Raw genomic sequence first — 23421 nt, forward strand, 5'->3', positions numbered from 1 at the left:
AAAATCTTATTTTCAATATTATAAACATTAATTATTCTCGTTTTATACATTACATACTTTACAGTAATGAACATAAAATCATATGCATAGCGTTTAGTTCTGCTAATTATCTTCTATTTACATATTTTTCATAAAATAAATAATTAAAAATTCATAAAACCTATAAATATGCAGATATATAAATGTAAATTATTCTAATGATATGCAAATTTATTCTAAATACATGCAAATGAATTAATTCTAGACGCCAATCGCCCTAGGGCACAAAACGACGTTAGCGGCAATATAAGCTACTCAGGTGCCAGGAATTTCAAAGTTTATCGTATGTTTCATCTTTCGTTTGATAGACCTGAATTCCAAAGTGATATACACACCTCGGAAGAGGGGTGGATTTCCCAGAAGCGGGAAGATAAGCTTCTAGGAGGAGAATTCCTTCCTATTGCTGACAGTTTGCCATTGTCAGTTGCGTGCTGTGAAGTGTCTCTTGTTTCTGTATTTTTTTTCCTCTGTGGTGTTCCCCCTTCTGCAAGCAGCATCCTATAATTTCTTCCTTTGCTATAATATCGGATTAAGCTGAAAAGGGACCTTTCTTCAATATTTCAGTGTTTTCGTGAAATAATTCAACGATACTGGTAGTATGAACAAAACTGAAGAAGGTGAGAGAGAGCAATTGCGCATATGAATGGGAAACAATCAAATTGTTTCCACGTGATTTCATTCAACTCAGTTCCTGATAATGTTAAAATGAAAGTGAAAATATTTACAGTTAGAATTCACTTATTTACGATTATTCAGAATTTCTGGACATTTTGAAAAAAAATATATTTGTTAAGTGCTATGCGTTTAAGATTTAAATGAGAATTCGTTTTCTTGAAATAACAGATACGACAGATCTCACCATTATTATTGATACAACAGTGAATTACAACACTCAGTGGGAAACTAACGAATCAGGAAGACCCTAACCATCATTCTTTCTTGTTTATGTAATCCTCTCAGAGAGAACTGAAGGCTTAAGTTTAAAATGACATTTTCACCTTCATTGATAACGCACAATAATAGACTATTACATTATAATTTTTATCATTTGCTGGTTCATAAACATTTGCAATTGTACAACAAATTTATTTTTCTATGACACGCCCTTTATGCGAAACAGACCTCTCTTCTTAGAATATATTCTACGTGAGTGATATCTCTCTCTCTCTCTCTCTCTCTTTATATACAGTTTGTAGAATCCCCCTACCAATGGACATTCCTTAAGAACAACAATGATAATAAATATAAATGTTTAAGTCGCAGTAGCTCAAGTCAACTTCCGTGGCGGAGTGGTTAGCACAACACACTATATGTCAGGAGTCCCGGATTCAAGTTCGTTTCGGACATAGATGTTTGTGTTTGTTCCAATGAGAATACAGAAAATTGACATATGTAAAAATTGAGAAGATGTGAATAACGGAGGGTGCTACCGCATAGGGTATTCCTTTAAAAAAAAAAAAAGTCGTTTGGGTGCCTGACTACCATGCGAGAGACCCCGGGTTCGATCCTTGGTGGAGGAGAAACGAGATTTTTTCCACCTGTTGAAGTGGCTCCAGCGCTCACCCAGCGTCGTATAAAGTGGGTATCTGGAGGGAATTCTGGAAGGGAGGTAAAGGATGCCAGGGACGTGGTGCTGATCACATCAGCCCCAACTTCGACCATGATGAAAAAGTGTGGGGCTCTAACTCCACACCCCCTATACGTCATCATGGCATCGTGCAAAGAGAGCACTTTATTTTGTAATAAATATAAATATATGAAGACTTATATTATGTATCAGAAACATAAGTAAAAGGCATGTTAGTCTTCACAAAATATGTTATTAATAATCGATTTGTGTAATTTGGTTGGAAGAAAGTTTTCAGCATAAAGTAACTGTAAAAGTAACTTACAGTTACTCTTGTAGTACATGCAACTGTAACTGAGTTACTTTTTAAAACGAGTAACTATAACTGTTAGTTTTTTTAAGCAAGTAACTGTAACTACAGTAGTTACCTTTTTAAAAGTAACTTTCCGAACACTGAGAAGAGGTCATTTTATCCCGTCTCCGAAATGGGCACAGCCGTGTCACCCATGGTAATTTTGCGCAATCTTTCGCGTATGTTGTTTCAACCGTTCGGGGCATTATTTTCGAATGAGCCGATTTCTTGATCCGGTCATGAGTGGCGGTGATGTGATCAGCATCACGCCCCTGACCGCCTTTACCCCCCCCCCAGGGTTTCCCCCAGGTACCCATGTCATTCGACGCTGGATGGGCGCCGGGGCCGCTTCCAACGTTAGAAAAGTTCCCGGATTTGAACCGGCCGGGGATCGAACCCGGGACCTATAGCATGGTAGTCAGACGCGTTACCGACTGCCCGAGATCTGTCGCTGTCTGTCTCACAGTGGCAACCCATATATTTCACGGTTCAATGCACGCACCACGTGACCATACACCGGTCCGGAAGGTAATGCAGACACCAAATACGCTACTTGACTCCAAATCAACGAATTGGACGACTCGGTGTTCCACCGTGAAACCACCTAGACGGTTCGGTGCAAAGAGAGTCAAACGAGTCAAAAAGTTCATCCAAGTAGACGGGGCTATCGGTGAAGTTGTGGACTGGCTGGATCAAGGCTATGAACGAGGAACGTGAAACAAAAGATAGTCGTACAAGAACAACAGCAGAGTGGTAAATTGGGTGCCGTGCAAATCGCACTCCAGTGCATGGCTAAGTAAATAGCACAGCGTGATAAAAATTGTGTAGTGAGAGTATAGGCTATCCGGTTTCCTAACGTGTACGTTTATGTGCTTGTAAATAACTACAAATTTATATATTATTAATTTTGAACATGGATTGTGCTGAAGCAATGGGACACTTGTTAAAAGTGCAGAAACATCTTCACAGCGGAAGGAGAAATTCTGAAGTACGAAGCAGGCCAATGTGATCTGACGGAGTACTGTAGTAGTTGAAGAATACGATAAGCTCGGTCGGTGTTTAATATTCATCATTAATTTTCATAATTTAGAATAAATTTGTATATCATTAGAATAATATACAATTATTTATTTGTATATTTATAACTGCATAACTAAACGCTATGAATATGGTTTTATGTTCATTACTGTACAGTATTTAATGTATGAAACGATAATAATTAATGTTTATAATATTGAAAATAATATTTTACTGTTTATGAAACGTTATTGCGTAAGGGTACAAAAGAAGACGGTCCCGGTACTCGAACCCACGATATGTAACGGTAATAATTATAGCGCACTGGCGGAGCGTGACCTTTCCAACAGTGTAAGCCTATCATGATGAAGGTTATTTCCCCTTGTGCTTATTTTTGGGCTGACATGGTTAGTGATTTATCCACACACATCGACCCCCCCCCCCGCATTTTTTCAGAACACTTCCCCTGAATTTTTCACAAAATTAAAAATCCTGGATAAATCCCTGGGATTGGTGTTTTCTTTGCTAGGCTGTGTATCTCCTACATTTCAACTGATAATTAAGTCAGTCTTATTCCTATCACAATGAGCAACGTAACGATAAAAAATATGCAAAGTAACATAAAATTAATAATAATAATAATAATAAAGAAACGAAAACAGAAGGAAACAGAAAAGTGCTGAATACTTTTTACAACCGCATAACCAAGTATCAGCATCATACCCTGAATCACAAAATCGGTGCACTTTATTTTCCGTTTCTGTTACTATGCCTGCTAGAGAAGGAAGAGGTGGGCCTACCTACATCCACAAGTTTCTTCTTGGCAGCAAAATCCTTGCTGGATAACGGAATCTTCAACAAGTTCTCCATCCCACCGCACAATCACACTCATTTTATTCCATAATGCACTTCACTATCACACCACAGCACAGGGCCGACAGTCCGCTTTCAACAGATGAAATTCGCAAAAGCAATACCTCGACAACAAGAACGGGGAAACAAAAAGAAACCAGATCCAAAATTGGTCACTGCTCAAAGCAGTGATCTTTCGGACTGTGAGGGGAATATCTCTTTCGGATATAAATAAATGCCCTCTCTTGCCTTAAAATTTCCTATATTTAGTAAAAAAAATTAAAAATATACAATATTAATTATAAAAGATATGCTCACTAATTGTAGGAGCACATCCAGAAATTTCTATCAAAGGACACGTAAGTGCTTTCTTAGGATACTGTAAAAGCAAATCTAGCACCTAGAGGATCATAAACAGGCTTTTCGAACGCTGTTCGAAGAGTGTTTGAATCACGGACTGCGTAATTAATAATATTTGGTTCACATTTGACATTAGATTTGTAAAATTGGTCCACTCTTCAGCTCTTATTAACATTTATTTATTTATTTTTGCACTTTTTAGCTCAATTATTACCAGCTGAGTTCATACATAAAAGGAAAACAGAGATCTTAAAATTTCTGATGTTTATGCTCTCCTACAATATAAAAACAGAAACAAGAATGTAGCACATCAATGTGTATCTAGTTTTCCCGTATCCCGCTCATTTTTAGGTTTCTCCTTTTCCCCCCTTCCTGTTAGAGTTTTGCTTCAGAATTCCCTGTTCCTGTGTTCCTGGAAAAAACCTCCTTGAAGCACCACCGGCTCAAATTTCCTTTGCAGTCAACCATTCATACCCGACAACTACCCTCCTCTTGCAGGACCTGTGTCTCGCTGGAGCGTGTTTAGTGAAGCCAACCCAAGCATAATGGTGCTAAATCTCGCACAAGTTTAAAAAGTCGTTTGTAAGTTGGGAATATAAATAAAACAAGAGGGCCACTTTTTGTTGTGGTTGAATTTTCTCAAACTTTTCACGGTACTTCCTGAAAAATGAATGTCAACCATTTTCACACATACAATTTCATTTCAGTCACATCAAATTGTTAATTTTTGTAAGGGCGTTGCAGAAAAATGTTAACTTCAAATTGAATGAGTATATTTTGAGAAGGAAAATATACCTATTGTCCATTTTTTTCCACTACGAAGTGGATGTAAACAAAAGCACGTGTTCTGGAGAAAGCCAGTGCAGCCCTATTGGTGGATTCTGGCAATAGTCCCTCCGCAGACCTTTTGCACCCTGATAGATAGTCCATTCAATGCCGTCTTGAAACTAGAGTAATGCAGCATTGTATGCTGTTCAAAGCATTTACTAGCCTTATCCTTGTTTATGAATTCATAACCATTCTTTAGTAAAGCACCTATGGTGACATTCACTCATTTAAATTAACGAAATTCCCGCTACTTGTCCGTCACTCCGTGTTGTGCAGTGTTGCAAATTCGCAATATTAAGTACAGTCTATAATCTTGAAACACAGGACTAGACAGAATCAGAAAACATGATTTACACTGACAGTAACTGACATGGGAATCTCTAGATTACACATGTGTTGATGTATATACCACAAACACGCACACACTACTTTCAACTTCATGCGTTTTATCTAGAATGGTAAAATCAACACACTGCAAAAGATTGTAGCGAAACCTTTGAGAAAGCCAAATTGCTTGGTGCAAATACAACCAGTGATGCTTAAAATCGTACGGAATATTAGTTTAGCATTTATTAAATGATCCACCTATGCTTCCTTTCCTTACTTCCCACATAAAACATGCTCAGATTTCAGGAACCTGAATTCCCCCAGCTTGTCAAAGAAAAATGCCAGATGCATACACTGGCAACTGCTTCCAGGAAGGAATTTGTAGAGGGCGGGGACACAAGCTTTTGGCGTTACAGATGGGCAAACTGTGCCATTCAGTGTTGCTACCCGACCTTTATAGAAACATCGTTACAATTCGGTAATATTCCAAAGCTGTTATCGTATCTAATTGCTACATAGCCAACTTCGCAACTACAAAGTTTTATTAATGTTCCAACACGCGTGTACGTAATAAGACATTCACATTTCTTGTATCTAATTCATAAGGGAAAAACTAACATAGTTGGAGACACTACTTCTGGTGGTCAAGAATCTTCCGAAACACTATTACCCTCAAGCACACGGCTATTTATAGCTTTCCTCCCCTCGACCCTGCAAAACCTGCCCTCCCTTTGCCGTGTGGTGGTTCTCGAGATTTTGCGTAGTGTTTATAGGTTGTAGTAAGTATCATTGAATGTTGATGTGGCTTCAATGGCAAGTGTTACAAAACATCTACATTTGAAACCTTGAGCAAGTGGCGATACCAAAATTGCGGGGAATCCAGAGTATTGTGTTGAATCGTTAACTTCTGAACAGGTGTCTTAAAAACAAGGATTTATGCGGTCCGCAAGGAAATTCAGCCGAACAAAAACGCGGATGGCACATTTTAGCCGATTTTGTACTTGCTGCCGTCAGCAGGAAAGTGGATGTTTGTTTTTCATGGATATGAGTTTGTCTACGCTGGTTAAATTATTGCATGATTCATTTGGTTTATTTTACTTCGCATTTCTGCCACACTTGATTAATCGCGAGGATGAGGATGAGTGATGATATGGTGAAATTGATGAAATAACACTCACAAAGAACATCCATGCCCAGGCCAAGATTCAAACTCGGGACTCCTGGCGTCGTAGCGCACAGTGATAACCACTCCGCCAGCTGTGTGAATTCTTCTTACATGGTATATTACCATTGACGAGAACTGACATCGTAAGTGTTTACCTCTATTTTATTATATTTTCTTCATCTCTCGTATTTACAACAGTGTTCATTTTAAAAACTAATATTTGCACATTTTTAAAAGCCACTTTAGATTCGAAACGTTGTGAAAAATACTGACACTGAAGCTAACACGTGCGCTAGGAGGGAGGAGCAAGTGCTGGCGAATAGAAAGTGGGCACCGCGCGCATTAATACAAATTTCGGTAACTTATTGGCCACACCTACTTCGTTTTAAAGCTGGAAACAGTATAGTTTACCCCAACCCCTGAAAAAAAAATACTTTGCTTAATCCTCCCTGGTGGAAAGAAATACTGCGGACGTCCATGAACAACACTTTTTCTAAACATGAGGTTTGCAACACTGCTGTAAGCCTGTGGCCGTAGGTTTACAAACCTAGGGTTTGGCCCGCTCTTCTCCCTATATTCCTTGCTCTTCTCCATCCAGATACAGTAGGCACTGCTCCTTCGCGGTCAGAAATTTGTAAGGCAACATTCAGAGGGCTTACAACTTTCCTCAAGCAGATGGCGGGAGTTCCCATGTGCCCCTGGTGCTGAAGTGTTGCAATCTAACAAACAGGATCTCGAAGACTGGTATCGGGCCGAGTTTAACTTTGAAGTTTTTATGAATTTTGCCACATTTTACTAGAACTAATAAAGTGTAAGCCCGGCTTACAAGGCTTACATGGACGCTCCGCGCCTGTTATAGCGTACTAAGGAATAATAAAAATGGTTATAGTGTACTAAGGAATAATGTTATATGGTATGAAAGAACTTGATCCGAGACGCTAGACAGAAGACGGTGAACTGAACGCAAGGCGATGAGAAAGGAATTTGGGGAATGTTCGGTCAAGGTAAAATGACGTCAGAACAAAGAAAGAACCTGTTTGACCAATTAGAAAACGCGTCGGTAGATTTCCAGAACCGGTTTTTCAACGTTAACCAGAACGTAAGAACAGGGGAAGGTATGCAACACTGTAGCAGAGAACAAGGGAGGGATTGAACCAGACAACAAAGGATGTCTGAGAATACGCGGTCAAGGTCAAATCTCTGAAGCTATTCGTCGCTTGTAGAACTGGTTTCCGCCGCCAATTAATATTCCGCTCATGTTTGCCTCCAGGGCACGGGGATTAGGGTAGAGCGCTTACATGTCAGAACATGTTTCCGTCAAAGTTTTATGTTTTCTCCACTGCCCACGAAGGTGAAGTAAATTTCTCCTGTAACCTTTATAGATCTGAATCTGTCTTCTTGTGTGGGGAATCTGTTCTTGTAATTGTCGAAGATCTCATCTGATCTGTAGACGCATGATGGGTACTCTTCTCTATTTAGGACAATGTATTTTTTTCGTTTCAAAATCAATTCAGTGTCTGTGAAAGTACCTCGAATAATGATGTCTATGTTGTCATCAATGATGAATCTAGTTTCTGGTTTTATGTTGTTCATTTGGTGGGTGCCTCTGATAGACTGCAATGCTAACAGTGTTTTTGTTTGCAGCAAGCAGCAAGAAGAATAAACAGAAACCAACATAGAATCCAGAAAGAGAAATCAATAGTCACATTCAGTGGCGTACGCAAGGGGGGTTACGGGGTTTAACCCCCCCCCTTGAGCCTGTGAAATGTTATGAAAAATGCTGTGGAAAAAATAATTAAATGACCAACTTACCACAGTCAAAGATCTAGGACAATACTATTACTACTACTACTACTACTACTATTACTACTACTACTACTACTACTACTACTACTACTACTACTAATAATAATAATAATAATAATAATTTGAATTATTATTTCCATGCAGCACGAAAAATAGCACAGCATTCCAAACACATGCGTCTTTCAGAGAGAAAGCCTTGAAAATTAACATGTATTCTTGAAAATAAAATATGAGGGCAACTATGATTTAAAAGAGAGAAAGCTTGTTTTGTATCTCAGTTGCAACAATGTTCAATACACTGGCGTACGCAGGATTTTTTTTCGGGATGGGCTGGAATAGTAAATGTGGATAGCACATGCCTTCGTTTTGGAGGGCAGGATGCATAATAAAATATTTCGTATTTTTGGAGCTTTTCAGTCTATTAAAATTGTATTCAAAGACAAAAATGGTAATCAGTATTCATTTTAAAAGAGGTTTCGCATTTACACATTTTGATTTTTTAAAGTTCTTAACGAATTTTTATTTGAAAATTCTGATTTTCTCAAAATTTTGGTAGGGGCTGTAACCTCATCAGCCACCCCTCTACGTTCAATGAACATGTATTTTTTTGTGTGAACAATGAGAATTAACTAAAGAAAATTCTTTGTTCGTTGTAAGCGGCTAATGTATAGACAAAGGCTAGGCGGACAAGAACAGTCGCCAGTCAACCTTCACATTGTTTACCGCAGCATGTTGGAGTGTCTCTCTTTTAAAATGTCTCACCTTGTTGACTAGACAATTATTCAAACGACAATAAGCTTAACTATTGTAAAATGTTTTGTTGGCAAGAACAGAGAGAAAATCCAAATGTGAATTATCGGGACATTTATGAGGAGAAGAAGCCGGAAAAATTCCAACCAATTCCGGGAATCGAACCCGGATCTCCCGCGTGGTTGTCAGACGCTCTACCGACCAGACTACCGCAGCTCCTTGGATGAGTTCCATACTTTAATTATTTTAATTTATTTTAATATATTTTCTTGATTTTATGGATTTTCTTCACACTTAAAATGTCTCACCTCGTTGACCAGACAATTATTTCGTAACAAAGAAACAAAAAAATGCTCCCAGAATTTGATAAAAATCGAATGACTAGAAAGTTATATTGTTCTATTGCTTTCGTAAATACTATATTTATGTAGATCTCTAGTACTTAATAGTATTAGTAGTATTATTAGTAGTAATTCAGTTAATTAATTAATTATAAGTATTATTAATTGATTGTGATTATTATTATTTAATTAAAGTATAATAAAACAATGGTAATGTGAATTTGGAGAAAGTTTTAGAAATAACCCCCCCCCTTGATAAAATCCTGCGTACGCTACTGGTCACATTCATAGCACAGTTAATGAACTACATAGCTGAAACCATAGAGAAACATAAAACTGCAAGCACAATCTATATAGATCCTTCCGAGGCATAGGATAGAGTAAAAACATGGCTTGCATATGGACAAACTCAACAACATAGGAATAAGCTAGACAGCCAATCCTATTTTCAGTACAAAATTCCAATTACTCAAGTAAGCTACATCATACGTAGTACATAAGAAGAGCAAATTAGCATCATCAGCAGTAAACCATCATGCAACTTCTACCTGCTGAAACGACTAAGTGAGTATAATGTATCAGAAAAATGTCTACATTACAGACTAATTTACCTCTACATTAATAATACTACCAGAATACTAAGGCTTCAAAAGTGAACACTAACAATAAAGTTCAGACTAAATTATAGGGCATGTTATAACGGTCAAATATTGAGTAACAGGTAAATAATCTAATTGCCCGTTATTAAGAATTAATTACAATTGGTAATATTAAAATCCGTCGCGAATAAAGGTGTCTAGCGACTGCCTTAGCCAACGCTAGCTTGCTCAACCACAGTTTTTCGCCCGAATCCGGATTTACATGCATTCATATGGAGAATAGCACGAAAAGAGCAACTTCTAAACCAATGGACCGAATTGGATGAGAATTTAACCAGCGGAAGACCACATCATGAAAGTACAGATTCCAGAATTTCAGCCTATTCAGAACAGAACTACGGGAGTTATAAATTATTAAAGATCCATCGCTGAAGACGGTATCCTGTTGAGATGGACCTTGCTGAACGTGTCGAACACAATAGCGGATGATTTAGCCTAATCTCTGCACGAGGGGCTGCTAACAGAGGTCAAGGACCGGCCAGAGCTTTGACCAGGATAGGAGGACAACGGTGAAAGCACCAAAAACAATAAATAGGCACATAAACACAGAGGCTAGAGCGTCACCACGTTCAAATCTTGAATAAAAGGGATGATTCGGAATAGCGAGAAAAACAGTTTGCCTAGAATCGACACCGGAGTGTGAGCTACGCGCGACCTAGCTCGGAGTCGCGATCAGACTCGTGGTCTGTATTTGTCTTTTATTCGAGTGAGTGTTTAGAGCCATGGAGTAGAGCAGAGTGGACACCAGGGGGTTGTTTTCCCCTCGCCGTCAACGCGTCCGTGTACATACGTGTGGTTATGTGAGAAAAACGCCAGATACGTTCACCTGTGTCAATCGTCCGAAACAACGTCCTAAGTTAGCAGAAATTAATAACAATTGATAGCAAAGTTAATACTGAAGTGCATAACAGCCAATACTAAAGTTAATAACATTTGATATCCATGTGTGTCCATGTGAAACCGCGAATGGCTCATTGCGTATGTTCGTCTCATCGCCTAAGCCAAGTTTCTACGTACAAGTGACAGCGAAGGACTGACCTATTACTGCGCTAGTTGTCGTATGGAGTCGACAGTGTACGTGTACCGTCACGGACGTGCCAACGAAGTCAACGAGTGACACCAGGATAACCGCGAAGTACAACGCTCGAGTGTGGACGCCTTCCAAAACTGTAGGACCACTTTCACCCGACCCATGTCAGAGGGAATGCAGCGAAGCTAAGATCCAACCATGTGCGTGTGTGTGAGAGAGATGACACCAATCTACCTAGAATCTGCGTAAATCAAATCATTGCATAACTTAAATCAGTGCTATGGCATACCTAGACATCCTTATTCCGGCGGACTAATCAACGTTATAGATCAGAGTATATGTTATCAGCCAAACAATAGTTCATTGAAATATATTTGTACCTTCAGAAAAGATAAAAGGGTTCGCACAAAGAACAATTATTCACATTATACTTAAAACCCTAAACGGTAAATTATAAAAGGCAATGTAGCCAAGAAATAGCATGAGTATAGTCAAAGTATTAATTAATCTAACATTTGTAATTGTCATATTGTCACGATATGCCATGGAATGTGTGTATGAATGAGAGAGAGAGAGAAAGAGGGCAAGATGTACTGTTTATTTATCTGTGATTTAATATATGTGTATATTCAGAACCACCGTAGTACTATGTCACGTCATTTCAGGTGCTTGAAAACAAATCCTCCTAGGTTTATTCTCGGTAACTCCGACTGTAGGCACTTATCCTGACCGTCTTATAATTCATGTAATGTTTAATTAGAGTGACAGGTGTGTCACGGGGGAGTGATTCTGCGTTGTTGCGTCGCTTCGTCGTTGCTTAGTTTAGTTAGTTTTCTTATAAGCACGTAGCAATCTTGCAAAGGATTATATCTCCCTACATCTACAAATCAATAGTAATTTTTCTAAATACTACGAACTTGAGCAACATATAGTGAAATACACAACACAAGATGGAAAGATAATTACAAGTAGAACAGCAGACACTCAATATCTCAAAACAATCAGGTAAAAATATTCGACAACAAACTGCCTCATAACATAAATATGCTGTCCCCAAAACATATACAAATACAATCAATAAAAAACTTCTTAAAAAGGGAAAACTCTCTACAGTCTCACAGAGTTGGTGGAAAATAACAGCAATAGTCAATAGTGCTCAATTTGCATACAGTTCACATACAAATTTCTTGAAAAGGCTCAAAACAGTCTCCCATCTCGGTTCTCATCTGTACTTGGACAACAAAAACCTGCAACAAATTCTTAGAAATCCTTCCTTACCTACCCTTGCTTGAATAGCAAAACGTGCAATCTTCATACTAAAATAATGAAAAAAAGGCATATCTATGTACTTAAAAGTGTGTATATGTAAGAGAGAATATGCGTTTTTTTTAAAAAAAAATACGGTTTTTTGCGTAACTTTGTGAATTAAATACTAGTACATTTTGTCAAATTATACTATACATTTGTACTATAGTCAAGAAAAATGATACTATAATTTGGCTAGTAGTTTGTGCGTTCGCAGTAAATCTGAGAGTTTTAGCTTTATTTGTCCGTAGCTGGATATAAGTGTAACTTGTTAATCTCGTCAAACACAAAATCTTCTAGATATTGAACTATGTAACTTCAATTTTGAAAGCCAACTGAACTCTAGCGTTTCGAATTACATATAGTATAGGCCTCTATAGTGGTAAAATACATCCAGTCTGTAAAATCTTGGAAATGTTGTCTCTTTCTCTGCCGATCCAGACCAAAAGTGTTCTCAAATGATATTTCTTAACATAACTAACTTTTCAAGAAAAGAATATCTTGTGCCGAGATAGCTTAGTTGGTATAGAATTAGGCTTTTAACCTATAAGGAGAAATGACCAAATTGGTCCTAGCGCCTATGACCCTACTTGGGTTCATCCGCCAAGCTATCTGCTTCGAGCCTCCGATGCCTTGCCGTTCAGGTTCTACCGTCGACAAGTGCGTTCCTTCGCCGATCCAGCGAAGGTGAGAATTATGGAGAGCGACTCCCTATATATAAGCTTAGCTCAATGTTGGTCACTCCTTTGACACTCACAAGCGCAGAACTCACACAAATCTCACGCAATATAAATTTACTCTTATAAATAAATCCTTGTACATCAATAATGTATTGCAACACTCTCGCTATTATTGGTCAGTCTCTCTTTATTCAACTCTCACAAAAATCCTGTGCTACCATAAGTAAGATCTGCCGAGCGTATAGGATCTATAAGAGTCTTCACTAGTTCGATATTGTTTGAAATTTCACATAACACATTATAAAAAGCTTTGTATTCCGTCTGTACCTCGTGTGTCGTCAAAGCATCGGCAACATCCTCATGGTTAGTATGGTAAAAATCAAAAATATGTTTTGTGTTATACAAGTCCTGCAAATAATACTGGATTCTTTCGCACATCCACTTAACATATCGTTGGCATTTATTTAAACAGCGTTCTCCTTGGCAAGTAAAATAACGTTCAGAGAGTAAATCTTCATCTTTACAGCATACGCACTCACACTCGTAGAAATGGTTAACAACACAATCGTGGGCTAGTTGGTTGCCTTGATTAGAATAACATCCCCAGCATATAATATACTTGCTAGGTGTATACCTCTTCAAAGTCTCCAACACACAATCCTTATAGATATAGTTGGAAAAACATGGACATGATGCAATTATTTGACTCATGTCCTTGTCGATTACTTCGTTGGCGTCATTTCCAGTAACAGATCGTTCCACTCACAAGTACACGAATAAGAGAACCTGAAAAATAGAAACATAATTGTAGTACTTGTTCACATTACGCATATTCATTTTTGTACATACATTTACTTCGTTTCTTTGTTCTCTGGATTTATATATTATTTTAAAAAAACTAGTGAGGAAATATACATTCCAGTGGTAAAATCTCTTGCGAGGTACTTACCGTAGTGGGTAAAGCCTTGTTTGTGGAGATTGAAGACGCCATCTTTCACTAATGGTCCCTTCCAGTCACACACACAAAATTAGAAGAACCTGAAAAATAGAAGAATAGTTGTATTACTTGTTCACATTACGCATATTGTTTTTGATTTGTATTGACTTTTTCTTCATTTCAATATTTGTATTTACATAGTATTTAAAAACACACTACATAATAAAAAGAACTTACCTTAATTATAGCTTCTCTTTGAGTTCTTTGTCTTCAACTCTCAGAAAATTATAACAACTTGATATCTTTTCTGACACAATGCTTCACCAATACTTATCAAAATAGCTTCTGCATCTTTTACGCGCTTTTTATATCTCATAAGCAAAATTGGCGCTTTCTCTGATTGGTTGTAATAAAACTGACGCTTTCTCTGATTGGTTGAAATAAAACCAACGCTTTCTGTGATTGGTTGAAATACAATCCGAGCGTTTTCTGATTGGTTGAAATAAAACCCAAGCGATTTCTAATTGATTGAAATATAAACCGACGACGATCTTTCTAATTGGTTAAAATACAGTAGTAGAAAATTGATGCTCAGTCCGAGATAGCTTTCCCTTCTTCCTAATTCGGATAAAACCCTTACGTTTCGTTCTCCTTGTTTAGGGTAAAAGCCTCTCTCCAATTTAATTGAGTTTCCAAAATTCTTTTTTTCTTGTGTTCTGGGTAACCTTGGGTTACTTTGACAAAAACATATTCTAACAAGCAAGCATTCTACCCTAATCCCCATGCTACAGCATTCAGTGCCCTGGAGGCAAATCTGAGCGGAATATTAATTGGCAGCGGAAACCGGCTCTACAAGCGACACATAGCTTCAAAGATTTGACCTTGACCGCGCATCCTTTGTTGTCTGGTTCAATCCCTCCTTTGTCCTGTGGTACCGTGTTGCATACCTTTCCTCTGTTCTTGCGTTCTAGTTGACCTTGGAAAAACCGGTTCTGGAAATCTGCCGACGCGTTTCCTAATTGGTCAAACAGGTTCTTTCTTAGTTCCAGCGTTCTGACGTCATTTGACCCTTGACCGCACAACCCCCAAATTCCTCTGTCGTCTCCCTGCGTTCAGCTCACCATCTCCTGTCTAGCTTCTCAGATCAACTTTTTTCATACTATATAACATTATTCCTTAGTACACTAAAACCATTTATTATTATTCCTTAGTACACTATAATTATTATGATGGCAAACCATCACAGGAACATACTACCGAAATCTCCTGACGAAGTTACGGGAGACTGTCAAGACGAAGCGTCGCGGGAAGCTGTCCAAGGGGGTATTTTTGCTCCACGACAACGCCCGAGCTCATTCTGCACAGGACACAATCATACATGCTGCTTCTTTGGGCTATCAAATTTTGCTTCACCCCCGTATTCTCCTGACATGGCACCCAGTGACTTCTTCCTCTTTCCTCGGATGAAGAACCCATTGCGCGGCAGGAATTTCCAGAATGACGACGAGGGGATTTTCGAGGTGGAACGTTTCCTGTACAGCCAAAATGCAGACTTATACAACCAAGGTCTCTGCCAAGTCATCCATCGTTGGGAAAATTGTGTCGCATTGAAGGCTGAATATGTAGAGAAGGACTAACACCATCATCAAGTTTCATGGTCGCAGCTTGATTTTTTCGGTGATAATTGCAACTTTATGACTACCAAAAACCATACAAGCAATTTTAAGAACTTTTTTTAAAATAAAAAAATCGATTTAAAAAATAAAAAATCTGATCAAAATTTTTAAAAAAATCATTTATCCACCCTGGAGCTATATAGTAAACTGCGAAAGAGTCGCCTAGCTTTACTGGACGAATCAATGCTCGAAGGGAGAAGAACGTAGAAAGTATGCGCAATGTTACAATCTGGATTTTAGATCAGTATTTCTCTTGTATGAATTGTGTTTATTATCGCTCACTTTTACCATGGCAATTTTGCTAGGTATTAAAACTCCGTTGTTCTGTCAGCAGCGGAAGATATTTACGGTTCCTGCTTCTCTATCGGAGTTTAACTTGGAGTCCTGCAAATCAGCCAATTTCTCTTTCTCATACTCGCCTGCTGACCGAGCCAAATTGTCTTCGTCTCACCGAAAGCCCGTGCGATCGAAGAACTACAGTTCCGCCGCTCTTATATCTTATATCGTTACATTTCGTGGGTTCGAGTACCGGGACCGTCTTCTTTCGTACCATTAACACCCTTCATAGCGTTTCATAAACCATAAAAACATTTTCAATATTATAAACATTAAGTATTATCTTTTTATACATTACATACTTTACAGTAATAAACATAAAATCATATGCATAGCGTTTAGTACCTCTAATTACCTTCTATTTGCATATTTTCCATAAAATAAATAATTAAAAATTCATAAAAGTTATAAGTATGCAAATACATAAATGTAAATTATTCTATCAAGATGCAATTTTCTTCTAAATACATGCAAATAAATTATAAGTATATGCAAATTAATTATGAATATTAAACACCGACCGAGTTTATCGTTTTCTACAACAACTTACTGTCATTTTTTGTGTCATGATTTCGCATTTACTATTGTTGGATAAAAGAGTAACTTGTGAATAAATTAGTGCAACATGTTTAAGACCAAACTATCTACGCCCAAACCAAAATCGAAGTGAAATTATCACGAGGAGTGTTAGATTTATTGGCGTTTATAATTTTATGTCGTTAGGTTAGGACTGTGAGGTTTGGTGCTGGTAGGAATTTTCTACGTTTTTGTTCAGTTTGGTGTGCTAAATTTGATTCTATGATCTTTTGCAGGTGTTCTCTAGGTATTTGAGTGTGCGTACAACCGGTTTTTAGGAATGAAAAGCCATTGTGAAGCTTATTATTTCCTCTCCTACATTATAGGTCTATTCATGCACATTACTATGCTGGTGAGCTGACCTTGGTAGTGCATGCGACGAATGTTAATTTAATTTAAATAGTGGTTCTACAGAAAGAGATAGAACATAACAAACTTCCAATACAGAAACAATTCGTGAAAAATAAATAGACTGTGAATGCTCGGGAGATGTGAGTAAATGAATTATTCATTGCGAGTTTTTATTTTATTGTTTTCTTATACGGTATGCGCCAAAATATACAGTACTGAAACTCGCGCATCTCGAACACGTGGTTGCGTTTGTCGACGGGGCATAGCTCCAGCTGCACGTGTTCGCAGGAGTGAAAAGGAAGTTGTGTTGTGCAATTGTTGTTGGAAATGGGTCTCTCGACGGAGGAAAAAGTATTCATAGTTGAGCATTATTTCCGCTCATACGGAAGCGGTCGTGAAGGTGGACCGAGTTTGAAAAAGGTGACTGGTCTATATGCAACCCAAATGACAATCGTCCACTCCACATGCCCTAACCTAACCTAACCTAACCTTAGGTTTCCTGACAGTTATGCAACCCAAAAGGCACGATTGTTATTTGGGTTGCATATAGACCAGTCACTATATTGTAACATGTCTTATACTTTTGTTCATCTTTTCATTTCAGTACTGTATATTTTGGCGCATACTGTATTTATTGTTAATAATTAGTGCTCGGAAGATGAAAAACCTTTTTTTCTGGCCCTTGAAGACCATGCTAAACCTGATGTAAGTCAGTTTCCCTGAACCAGAAAACATTGTTTTTATGTTGCATCGTTTTGCACTTTCCGGTCTATTTTTTTATGTCATTTTCCAGTATTTTTTTTTGCGATCTTTGATCATTTTTAGGTTTCTTTTTGCTCTTTCCCTGTTGTTTCGCAAATTTTAAATGCGTTTGTTAGCATAAATTTCCTAACATGGTATTTTTATCAAGTACGCCATTACTCGAAACTTTGCTCAATAAAGAAGCAAAACATTTTTAACGGAAATAAATTTATCTTTCCTCCAACAAACTTAAAATGCTTTGGGTGAAACTTACTTCGAGGTAACCTTGCTGTCCAGTATTATCAGTTTACTCTGTGGTTTTAAAGTACGATTAGTAACAACAACAAAAATGTAATCTGATTCAGGCGAAACACAACTGTGTTTTCAGACGCTGACCGAGTACAAGTCCGCCCCCCTCTGAAAGGAGGTGAATGACTTTTACAGAAAAACCTTCAGTGTATTTTACGTAACCTTGAAGTAAAATTAAATAAAATTAGATTAGCACTTATTTGCCTTTTCTCCTTTGCTTCTGTAGTATAAACCACCAAATTATTTTAGGTCATTTTTTAATAATTTTAAATGTCATTCCACATGACATTTTTTTGAGATTTTTTCGTTCACAAAATTCCGAAATTCCAAACCCTATTAATAATAATCCTCGAGGAAGGAAAATATATGAAAATTACATAAAATTGCTATCTGCAATACTAACTTACTTTGTAACTCCTGAAGCCTTCTGCCGTGAAGGATATATCGGCCATGTAGTCGTTAGGTAGGTTCATGACTTCGCTTTTCCCTAGTCCTAGATAAACTGTGAATTTATCGTTGGAAAATTCGCTAAAGTCGCATGGCACAGACGAATAGATCTTGTGTTTTATTCCAAGGTACAGATCTCTAGTCACTTTCCATTCATTCACAAGGTTCAACTCCGGCTGAAAAATAGAAATTCAATGGAAATTCATTGCGCTAGCTTCCAAGAGTATTGTTTATTTTTAATATACTCAGTTTGCTTCTTTGATGGCTTATTTTCTGTAGGAATCAAGGTCCTACCACCATTGGTGTGGCGAGGGGGGCGTAGACCCCACCGGAAATTGACATAATTTATTTCAAGTTACACAAAGGCAGGAACAGTTATTGTTTACAGTAATAAAGAAAAGTTTATTTACGTAATTAGTTCGAACAGAATAAAAAAGCACTGGCGTATGCAGGGGGAGCTGATGGGCCTAGCCTCCATTGAAATTTTGAGAAAATAAAAAAAAATCGAATTAATGCAGTAAAGAACTCCGGGGGTGGGGAAAACAAAAATGATAACTGGAAACCACCCTTAAATTGAACCCAGATTAACACCTTGTCTTTGAACAACTTTTAAAACTAAGGTTACAACTGTTAATTGTGAAGTATTTTATTGTGTAACCCCTCCTCCGGAATGAAGCTATGATATATACACCTTTACGATTGCAGCTCCCTTCGAAAAACAGAATAGTGTAACATACAGGAACCAGGCTATATTTTCATATTCTACCATTAAATCAAGATAATAAATTGGTCCACAATTTCCAAAATTTCAAAAATTATAATTTTTTGTGAGAGGTCACACATAATAATCTTAGTAAAAATTTCACCCCTATAACTTTTAGAGCCTTTTATTAACAGTTTCAAACTAAATACAATAACTATGAATTTCAATACACTATCTGTATGAAATGTGAAAAAATAAGATAAACAAGATAGGATGGATGTTTACTCATATGGCGGATTAAGTAGTGAAGTGTCACCATTTATATATAGAATAATAATAACTTTGGAATAAAATAGGTTTATTTTTATTAGCTTATAGAAGTTGCTATTGTAAAATAACAATTATATCCGTGCTAATAATTATTATTATTATTTCCACTAATCCAATTTTATCAATGACCTGACCCCTCCCCCCTTCCACAATAATTTCTGGGTACACCCATGCCTACCACTGCTATAGGTGGCGAGTGTGAAGTCACTTGTATGATAATTATTTTTCATTATTTATCAATAGTTTTGATTATTAAAGTGAAATAATAAGAAAAACTCAAGATGCTGACCAAGGCGGAAATTTATTTTATTATAAAACATAAACTAAACGTAACGTTTCAACCTTCTAGCAAGGTTTTCTTCAGACTCTGCACCAAGTACAAATGTAACAAGGTACAAAACAGGATGATATATATACACAAACATTACTCCCCTCCAGACTATTAGAAAGTTGTTCTGGAACATTCTAGCAGGTGGCTTTCCCTTGTCAACTGTACTTTCACCTCAAAGTGAATATGGTTGGACTCTCTATCTCACGCTCTATTTCCTTCATTCTTCTTCCTTCTTCTCTCCTCTTTCTCTCTTGTCCTTTCCACTCTTTCTAACACCTTCCATTCTTTGTTTAACTTCAGTCCCCCATTCCAGTTCATTGTGTCTTCTTCACCTTTCTTCTCTAAACGTTACGTTTAGTTTATGTTTTATAATAAAATAAATTTCTGCCTTGATCAGCATATTGAGTTTTTTATATCATGGAAAAAAGGCTTAATGGTGTTATGAAATAATAATTGTTGTACTAATGGTTTAACAAATCGTAGTGCAAAAGAACAGAAATGTTGGAACTATAATTTAAACTTTTACAAAGTTATATTGTTTGAAATAATAATTATGTGCATATTGTACTAAAAGAACTTCAAACAATATCTTTTGGCATTTTGTTAATATTCTTATATTAATGACACAGTTTGAATTGACATATATTAGACAGGCCGTAATAATAAACACTAAATTTTTCAAGTCTCGCCCACCCCCACCCCCTAATGCATTTTGTTTAATTCGAATTCAATTTTGCTTTTAGGGGGGATGCCACTCAGTGGCGTATTTTTTATTTAATTTCGGAAGGCAGATTTTCGGGAGTATGCAAATTTGTACCAGCCACTAAAAAAACTGGGGGCTAAAAACATCCCTGGCAGGGATAAAAAGTAATTTTATTTTGCTTGGGATAAAATTCTCGAGGGAGGGGGTGAATCCCTGGCATCCCCCTGTTAATTTGCAGGTGACCAAACACTTATGTGTTCGACTCATGATCATCCCAATCGCGTCGTTTATGCTTCATGTGAGTATTCTTCCACCTCAAACCATCATTCCCAGATAGCACATAAGCTTGGGGCAAGCTTGCGATAGCTTCCTTTTAGCTTGTCAAAGCAAGCTTGACATGGCAAGCTCGATGTAAGCCTGATGCATGTGATAAGGATAACAATAGACACACCCATTTAATATAACAATAGAGATACTTATTAAACATAAACAATAGTGACAAAATTAAATAAAACTGAAACACAGTGCAATGAATTCCTGTGTGAATAAAGCACCAAAGCTTTTATTTCATGCGGCGTACACTAGATGGCAGTGTAATTCAAATTTAAAATAAACAAAAGTTTTAGTAACATAAATAAGGATAACTTTGATTGTAATTAGTGAAAAAATGTGTTTCATTATCCTTCAAAAGATGTGTGAATATTTAAGTTGTAACGAAGATCAGAAAATGAAATGTGGAGAATAAAAGTGAAACTCCCATGATAAATATTTTTATCCCAGACTATATAATCTGGAGCTAAGTACTGCAAACAACATCATCAAGGTATAGGTAATCGTAAGTCGGTCTCTCTTGTGTCACGCATCGTGGGCCAATTATTCCAGGTGGAAGCCGTAAGTCTGGAACGGACAAACGGTACCAATTGTGCCTATACGGTGGTTAGGTGATTGCGAGGAACCTTTTTGGTTGAACACGTTGAGTGGAGCAGACATACGACTTGCACTATTTTTTGAAACTGTTTTCCCTTACTACCTTCATCCTTCCTCTTCTTTTGTCTTGGGCTCTACAATTAGTTTGGAATTTGGATTCGCTTCTTTGGATTGAGTTGTCAGTTGGTTTGAGTTTGTGCCTCTTTTCCCATAGGATTTGCGTTTGTTCTATTGGATCATATAAACAACTCACGGTTGTGGTCTTCTGATATGCATCATGGTCTTCCTGCAACGCTGCTACGACAGCGAGAAGGGGTGAAAACCTTCACCGGAGGTACTAAACGGACGGACGGTCCAAACTCCGAGACGATGCTCGATTCACGAAGTACCAATGATCCAATGCAAACGTCCAGCTATTCCACAAAACACCGACGTCGCAATTCCTATGAAGGATTACCTCTACCTCAACGTCAACGATCTAGATCACCAATTAAACGAGATACAGGAAATACAGCTCATGCAACCCAACTAAAATCCAAACAACAGGATAACAGCTTATACAACTTCCTGCTCACCAATTACGACACCAAATTCAATACAGCAAAACATGTGTTCCAACAAACATCTAAGTATGTACCAAGGGCACAAATTGCACAAATACTGTTCACCCGTAATGGCATCATATTGAAATCACCAGATCCAGACTTTGCAAAACTAATTAGAAACAAAGCTTCTTTTGAAATTTATGGAGCCAAAGCAAACATCCAAACACTGAATGCTTCCACTCAAAAACAACCACCACCACCACATAAATCCCCACTACTATCAGTAGTCATCAGGGGTGTAGAACCTGTCTTAACAGACGAGGAGATCTTTGAGGAACTGGAATGCGAAGGTGTACAAATCCGCAAATGTATCCGTATTCGCAATAACAACGGACCCACATACATGGTGCGGGTCCTAACAGACTCACAAAATGCTCTGGACACACTACTACACAGTGGAGCATACATATACAGACGCAGGTACAAAGTTGAACCATCCCGTTCTCAACAACCTCTTCCATTGCGGTGCGAAAAATGCCAACAGTATAACAAGCACACTACCGCTGCATGTCCAAACCGAGATAAATGCGGATACTGTTCAGGACCCCATTCAACCAAAGAATGTCAAAACCAAACTGCTCCACCAAAATGTGTCACATGTACGGAAAACCATCCTACATACAGCTACAAATGCAAAGCCAAGCCAGAAGCAATACCTGAACACCCCGACCTAACAGTCCCCCTGCGCACCAATGACACTGCTACGGAACCTGACAACTCACTACGACATCCTGTAACAGTGGAAGATCTAATACGTTTCTTCACACTGACTCTCCAAAATGTGCACCCATTTCTAAGAACGCACATATTAACCCAAGTAACGGCATCGGCAAAAACCATTTTCAACTTGCAACTCCATGCAACATACTCTGGTCCTCACGTGCATTTCCACATATCCCACTTGGAAACTGCGGTTTAAGGTTTTTATTTTATTTGATTTAGTTTATTTTACTTCGCGTTTTGTGCCTCTTGGCTAATTTGCGAAGATGGGGATGAGTGATGAAATGATGAAATTGATGAATGGACATTCACAAACAACCAAGCCCGACCGGGATTCGAACCCGGGACCCTTGGCGTCGCAGCGCGATGTGCTAACCACTCGGCCACAGGGTCGGGCGGTTTAAGGTTTTGAATATGGCAGTACGGAATATGTATAATTTTCTATTTTTAAATATCCGATCCGTTTCTAAACGAAAAGCTTTATTGCAACACCTGCTCTTGGAAGAATCTGTTCACTGCTTTGCGCTAAACGAAACCTATCTTGCTCCAAAAATGATCTGTCATATTCCACCATACAACATCTTACGCCACGATGGCCCGCCGGGCTTAAGAGTAAACGGCGGCACAGCAATTGGAGTAGATAGAAAATTA

At 37.9% G+C, this 23421-nt stretch overlaps 1 protein-coding gene across 1 annotated transcript in view; it reads right to left on the reverse strand.

Moving 5' to 3' along the window:
* Window positions 1-23421, reverse strand: part of LOC146003754 (uncharacterized) — a 90791-nt gene that overhangs the window by 5075 nt on the left and 62295 nt on the right. The window contains exon 7 of the mRNA XM_083142162.1: window positions 18412-18627. Coding sequence (XP_082998288.1) covers window positions 18412-18627 — 216 coding nt within the window. The remainder of the gene's footprint in view (window positions 1-18411; window positions 18628-23421) is intronic.

This window comes from Lepisma saccharinum, chromosome 20 (genome assembly GCF_977018435.1).
Source record: "Lepisma saccharinum chromosome 20, izLepSacc3.1, whole genome shotgun sequence".
Classification (NCBI taxonomy): Eukaryota; Metazoa; Arthropoda; class Insecta; order Zygentoma; family Lepismatidae; genus Lepisma; species Lepisma saccharinum.